General features: G+C 44.7%; 1 protein-coding gene across 1 annotated transcript in view; it reads right to left on the bottom strand.

Moving 5' to 3' along the window:
* slc6a17 (solute carrier family 6 member 17) overlaps positions 1–5,667 on the bottom strand; it is a gene marked incomplete at both ends in the record, with an annotated part of 7,064 nt that extends 1,397 nt beyond the window's left edge. The window contains 5 exon segments of the mRNA XM_083675958.1: positions 329–439; positions 1,360–1,541; positions 2,010–2,136; positions 2,727–2,884; positions 5,367–5,667. Coding sequence (XP_083532084.1) covers positions 329–439; positions 1,360–1,541; positions 2,010–2,136; positions 2,727–2,884; positions 5,367–5,667 — 879 coding nt within the window.
* Between the last annotated feature and the right edge of the window lie 2,032 nt (positions 5,668–7,699).

Here is a 7,699-nt window from a genome sequence, read left to right as displayed (position 1 = left end):
TAGCATGAGTACCCTAGTCAGCCATAAAATGGAGACAATAACTAATCTAATAAAGTCAGTCTTATAAACTTATGTCACACAATTGTGCTGCACAAAGTCTAAATGAAGGATTCAGCACTGAGGCTCTGAATTCATTAAACAATTATGTTTGAGTGTACTTCATAGACAACATACTGTATATCACGACTGTATCTATCCACCTATCCATGGATGAGGATCAAAACGAAGCAGTCTAGACAACTCTCTGGGACCATAGTTTGGTAGCCTGCCTGACTGTCTGATTGTAAGCATATTTGAGATAAAGTGTTTTTGGCTGGGCTCCTCTCACCTTGGGGGTGAACATGTGAGCGATCCCGTCCACGGCGCCTTTGAGGAGCAGGCCGCGCACCAGGAAACAGAAGAGCACCACATAAGGGAAGAGGGAGCTGAAGTACATCACCTGAAAGGGGTGAGAGAAAAGAGCTCATGACATCACAGAGTTACCATGGACACCGCAGGGCCGCAGCTTCGCAAGGGAGAAGGACCACACTGTACTGTAATCTCTCAAACACACACACACACACACACACACGCATGCATGCAGGCAGGCAGGCGCGCGCAGGCACGCAGGCACGCAGGCGCGCACACACACACACACACACACACACACACACACACACACACACACACACACACACACACACACAAAGGAAAGATCAATTGCAAAACAAAGCCATGTATTACATGAGGGTTGAAGCATGTGGAATGTTCCCAAATGTGGAGGGGAATCTTTTAGGTTTGGAGAGTGGATAAGGAATCTCTTCCTCAGGCATTTCTGTGAATTGCTTTAGCATTGCTACCATAATTGGATTACTAAATTCCATGTTTAAAAGTGTGTCAGAGCTTGGCAATCTCTGTGATGCATTTGCTATTCAAAAATAAAATGTGGGTTGAATGTTGTGTTGCGCTCCATGAATCACTGTTTGGATGAAGATGAAACGACATTGTCATAGTTATGGCCAGCCAACACATTTTTCATCTAAATGGTGCCTTGAATGTGAAAATCTAACCTTATCAATTGTCCATGCTTCTTTTCCCCATAACATAAGACATGAATAGTCAAGAAACACTGTTAGGGAAACTTGGCCTTTTAAACCATATTTAGTTAGTAGTTAGAAAAAATCCTTGAGAAAATGAAATGGATTGAGGATGTGCATTAGTTCTAGAAAGATAATTGGGAAGTCTGTCTGTCTATGTTGTGTCTGTTGTAAACCATGGAGGTTAAATACACATTTCAATTTTTATCCTAGAAATTGACAATGAAGCTTTTAAGCTTGAACTGTCTCTTTGCCCCTGTTGCTAACCCAGGAGACTCCTCACTTTGCCAGAGGACTGGATGCCCTTGATGACAGCCAGACAAACGATGAACCAGGCAGCAAGCAGGGATATGGTCATCTTCCAGTTGAGACCACCAGTATCGTCAATGCTGCTGGTGATGTTGAGGGTCTGGCGATACCAGAAATATGTGGTGGCCGAGCTCTTATCACACTCTGGCTCCACAACTAAGAGAAGAGAAAAGAGAAAATCACAGATGTGAAATAAAATTAGTTAATACAATTTGAGCTAAATCCCATTGCACTCCTGACCGCATTCATGATCAGTGGGAGCAGCTAAATGCTAATGTGAGATGAAGCCACTGCCTCTGTCTGATCTGGTATGTGCCGCTGTCAATCACTGGAGGCTGCTGCCAGCTGCAGGGCATTCTGGGAACTGGAACAGCACTGGGTCATACCTTCTGACAGCAGGGAGTATCAGAGCTGCCCCCTCTGATAAGGCAGAGGGCCATACCAGCACTGCAGTCAGCAGAAAGCCAGCTGTTCACTATAGGAGATAGCACAGGCTGACTAACTGTTCTGGACTAGACAGGCACCAAGAAGAAGGATGTTTGGTAGGGGGTATTATACTGTACTGCTGGACTGCACCTATATGCTATAATGTGCTTTGCTGTGCTATGTGTGTTTTGCACTCACTGGCTTGGGTTCCATTCCTCCTGATGGGGCATTCAGCCCAGGGCAGAGGGTACTGGAACGACTGGAAGAAGTAGAAGATGCTCCAGCCAATGATGACGTTGTAGTAAAGGCCCACAAAACCACAAACCTGGAGGGGAACAGAGTGGTAGAACAATCCTTTGTTCTTTAGAATACTACTTACCTTTCTAACATAAACACAGACACTAAGCCACAAAGGTTATTCAAGTTGTAGTTCTGAAGGTACTCTTGTCTGCATTTGCATTAGCTTCTCGATGAATTATTGAAGTGAGCTCTCTCAGCTAGAAGCCTGTGTCAGGCACCTCTCTGTAGGCGTATTTATAGCTGCTGAGCTGAGCTGAGCTGAGCCTCCCTTTACTGTGCCACTTCAAGCCTGCCTCACGCCTCACTGCCTCAGGCTGGGGCTCGGACTGAATACCGCAGACTGCAGACACACTGCTGCTCTCAGTCACTGCTGCTGCTGGACAGGACAGGACGTAGGCCAGAGGGAGTGACAGGGTTGTGACATGTGACAGATGCAAGTGGCTGGTGCAGATTTTTTCATGAATCTGCATGTTGAACTGTATTATAGCCAGGCCTTGGAAATTGAGGGGTACCGAGCATAGACTTTGAGCATGTTTTCCAGATAAAATGTGACGGTGAGATAATAGTAGGTCTGTACTGTATAAGAGCTTGTCTACAGGTAGATGTTGTACTCACCATCAGACTGGACACCCCGATGCCCCCTAGCCGTGGGTAGACGTAGTTCCAAACCCCGATGCTCCCGCGCCGGATCCTCTGGCCCACTGCCAGCTCAAGGAAGAAGAGAGGGATGCCGATGAGGATAAGGAGGATGAAATACGGGACCAGGTACGCACCTGAGATAGGGGGAGGGGAAGTGGTGGTGGGTGAGGCAAAGAGAGGCAAATACAAGTCAGTACAACAGCTCCTTTTGATGAAAGGAATATTTACATGCTGGTTGTACAATGTGAAACATTGTACATCATCTTACATGAAATCAAAATAATGATATACGTATTTACATATTGACCGATGATAGCTCATGTCAACATTCACGTTCAATGCGAATTCAACACCCATTTCTTGGAAACGTACTTCTCTTTCCACTTATCAGTCTATTGCAGTTCACTGCATCCTGTCTCTCTGTCATCCATTTGTCCAAATTGCACCACCCCACCCCCTAACTCCATTTTAGCACGACTGAAAGCAGTAAGAGCATCATCATGCTCTCAGAAACAACAACGCACACTGTTGACACTACACCATGACGTCAGAAGGAGGCACCATGGTGACAGGAGGAGATTTCAGCCGGGCAAGACAGGTTCACTAGACGGCCAAATCTCACCTGCTGCTATTTCCAGACAGGGAACAAATCACTCTAATAACACACCTGGGAGGCCTGGTGGGCGGATCAAAAAACAGTCCTTTAGGTTGCTCTTTGGGCTGAGTTATACAAGCAATACACTTAACAGTACAAAGGAACACAATGATTTTGATAGAGGGCTTATCATATGGAAGCCTTTGCTGTAAGACCAAGCACTATAATGAGAACTGTAATACTGTGAAGCCTTTGTTCCATGTCATTTCTGCTGGCCTTTGATTAGAAGGAAATTGCAGGGGTCTAGTTGAATAGGACAGGAAGAAGGAAGGGAAAGAGGATATTGGAGAGAGAGAGAGAGAGAGAGAGAGAGAGAGAGAGAGAGAGAGAGAGAGAGAGACAGCCGGGTTATCAAAGAAAATCAAACTGCATCACCACTAGAACAAATCTCGACTTGAGGCTATGGGCCACCATGGTGTCAGTTTTCACACCCACCAATGCATGCACACACTCACTCATGCACACACACACACACACACACACACACACACACACACACACACACACACACACACACACCACTTGTGGTGTTCCATTTATCCACCTAGTATTTTCATCTGGGTATATTATATTACCTTCACACAGAGAACCCCACACCTCCCACACAAACTGACAGTCAGTGTTTTGAGAACACACACAACCAGAGCTGACTATTTAGTTTCCTACATTTGATTAACAACTACCCACACATTTAAGCCAACGCTGGGAGAGTGCAGTGCATCGATAAAAAAATATCAGGGCAGTAAGCCAGAGAAAAGAAAGACAGACACATACAAATAAAAAATAAGATAGAGGCTCACAGATTGTGATGCTGCCTATCCAGTAAAATATGTACACACCTCCCAATGCACTTGCTCTGACCAAAGGAACCACCTATCTACAGTGTGATGCTGTTGATGGCACAGGCAGTCAATGTAGGTAGAGACATATAGACAGATAGCAGCACTCCAGCTCCCATGAGCACCTGGCTTATTATGTTATAGAGCCTGTACCCGTAGGAAACGACAATCATCACTTAATGTTCTGTAAATCACGAGTTACCTTGGGATCTACACAATGGAGGGTAGGGTGACAGGTTTCACACCCACCAATGCATGCAGTGAGCGGATGTTTGGTGTGTTCACCGTGGATGTATGAAAAATACTTATCTTGTATTGTATTACAAGGCATTAAAAAGGGTAACAAACACCCAATTATCAATTATTGTAAAGAGAAATAGTATCATTATCATATTACTGTACGTAGCAACATTAGATGAAACATTTCTTACCGATAATGTAAAATAAACAAATAAGATGTGGTAAATTATACCCACACCTCACACTTTGACTTGTGTCAGAGCAGGCTTTCTAGGTGAATTTCTGTGTTTTCAACTCACTTATGATGCTGGCAGGCAACATAAGGGCAGATGGGAAATGGTGAGGAATAATTGGGAGAGTGCATTTCTAGATTGTGGAGACATCGTCCTGGCAGACTGGATGAGGGTGAAATTACAGGTGTCTATATGTTGTCCTATTGTGTGGCGGGCTGTGGCTGAGGGGATATCCATAGGTGAGCTGTGTTTACATGTTGTTAGGGACAATGTGGAGAAGCAAAATACATATCCATTTGACCTCAATGGTATACACTTGGGACTGTGTTGACATTCTCAGATTAAATTGGATATACTGCTTACTCAGTACTACAGTCATTTACTATCATTTTCCCAGCAATTGAAAAAAAAAGAGGAAAGAAACAGGAATTGGTGGCTAAACGAGCTTGAGTGGCAGATTAATTTCCTTGTAATGGGATAGAAATGCAATTTGCTTGGACAATAAAGCTGTCGACAGGCTGGCTGGCCACCAACAACAGCCAACATTCTCAACATCCTTCCACACAACAACTGCGAAAAGTCTTAAATTCTGTCCTTACAATCTACGCATCCACTCTCCCTGTTCCTCCCCAGCCCCCAAGAGACCTACCTCCTCCGTTTTTCTGACACAGGTAGGGGAACCTCCACACGTTGCCCAGGCCTACAGAGAAGCCCACCTGTGCCAGGATGTACTGCAGCTTGCTGTTCCAGGCGGGGCGCCCCTCCTCGCCTGGGTCCGGGGAGGGCAGCAGGCCCTTGCCCTTGGGGACGGGGCCCCCAGGGCTCAGGCCCATGCTCATCTGACTGGTTTTATAATCCAGAGGCTCCTCGAGAGCCAGCAGGTCGGCCACAGACTCAGTGACGGGCTCATTGCTGTGCTCCCGCTGGGTCACCTTGCTGTTCTTAGGCATTGTTGGGACTCTTCTAACAGCTGTGGGGGAATGCAAGAAGGGGCAGTGCCAGAAGGGGGGAGGCTACCGTAAGGGGTGGGAGAAAGAGAGGAGCTGGAGGGAGATTAAGGGTGAGTCTATAGACCTGTGAAGGGGAAAGGGGGCGATGCTTTGACCTGAGCCTGTGAAGAGAAAGGTTAAGAGATTGTTTGAGATTGTTCACAATAGGCCTGTGAGCTGTATATAAGATGCAGTATTGGTCTTAGATAGTTCATCAAAATATGTGGCAACAATTCTATGATTTCATGTTTCATATTGAAGCTAGGTTGAGTTGGTTTTGATGAATGATTTGATTAGTCATGATTAATACCCATGAGCACTGGGGTACAGTGGAAATTCTGATGTGGAAAGGGAATAACCTTATTTATTCCCTCACTCACAACTTTGAAATCACAGGATGAAAGCTGACACATAAAAGCAGGCAGGCACAGGCAGTCACAAACAAATAATGATTTCAAACGTTTTCCAGCCACATCTCTCAGAGGGTCAAGTACAGTCAACTGAGGCCAGGACATTCAGAGGTCTGAGGACAAGACAAACTCCAGTCAGTGTGTTACTCCTATCACAAGTCACAAGGTAACATTATCTGGGAGCCCTAGATCAAAGTTTATGTATTTCTGTCGGACATTTTATTATAGGGAAAGAGAGAAACATATTGTATTAGTATTATAAGGCACATTACAAACTGAGCACCATGGAAACTGAATCATGTGATTGCTGACTGAGCACATGAATTGCAGTCAGTGTGTTGTTATTTTTGTGTGGTAAATGGCCTTGGGGGAAAAAACTCTCTGGGTGTAGTCAAATCTAATGTTATAGTTTAAAAAGCCATACCACAAATAAGTTCAGCAGCAATGATAAAAACTCTTCTGCTTTTTTTGTGCCGGCTTGTTAAAATGCCATTTATATTGACACAGTGCTTTTGCATTTATTGGCTGTATTATGCCTGCCTCATGGTAATAAGGAGATTTGTCAGGGAATGTCTGACTCTTTCACTAGTTCAATCACCTCCCTGTGTAATTGTGCATGAGTGTGGAGGGAGGCTTTCTGCAATCCTCTAATCCTGTGGGCTGATCAGTAGCCCCTTCCTCAGAGGGCTGTTGGTTTAGCCCTAACAGAGAGAGGCTGTGCTAGGCACTACAGAACATGAACAGCCGCTAGGCTGCTGCTCTACTGCCCTCACCAAAACACAGCTGACTTCAACATCAGTAACGAATAGTGAAGTGTACAGTATATGTATGTGGAAGCAAATTTGTATTATTCCTAATCAATGACTGTTACAGAGATGGTGTTTAAATGAGAATATTATATGAAATAATACTTGACATTTACATCAAAAGCATATTAAAAAAAGGCTACGAAATGATGACGTATTAAAAAAAGGCTATGAGATGAAAAGGCTTTGAAATGAAAAGGCTATGAAATGAAGAGTGAAGTCAGGCTGCTGCTTGTGCATGTGCCATGTTGTAAGGAAAATATGACTTTGAAATTAACTTTCTGAGCTCTTGTAGTGGCTGGCTAAAGATGTGACTTGTCACTCCAGTTGAAGGGCACGGTTGGATAACGGAAAGCCATGTTTGATCTAAGTAGAGGCCAAAGCTGTGAGGGTCAAAAGACTAGTTGGAAAGCTGAGATCCCATGTGTGGTGACTTCTTAAGAAAGTGCCCGGCCAGCTCCCACCCAGAAGCCACCTCAACTGCACGAACATCACATTCCTCAGTAACAGCAATCTCCTCCAGTCACGACATCATGCAGCCCCCCTTAGCCAGCGGCTCTCACAGACCCAGTCTTCAATAACACTGACCTCCATCACAACACTTCACAACACTAAACAGTGAGTCAACCATGCCCTAACTGTTGTAATTGATGTTTTCAACAAAATACAGCCACTGTGCCTCATATAAATGGTTAGAGTGGTGCTGCCTGGGGGGAAGTGAACACCTAACTTTATTTGCAGCCTACTTTTGGGGAACATATACAAATCATGGTCAAG

The sequence above is a fragment of the Argentina silus genome, assembly GCF_951799395.1.
Source record: "Argentina silus genome assembly, chromosome: 8".
Classification (NCBI taxonomy): Eukaryota; Metazoa; Chordata; class Actinopteri; order Argentiniformes; family Argentinidae; genus Argentina; species Argentina silus.
The sequence above is the reverse complement of the archived record's forward strand: the minus strand, read 5'-3'. Positions and strand labels throughout refer to the sequence as shown.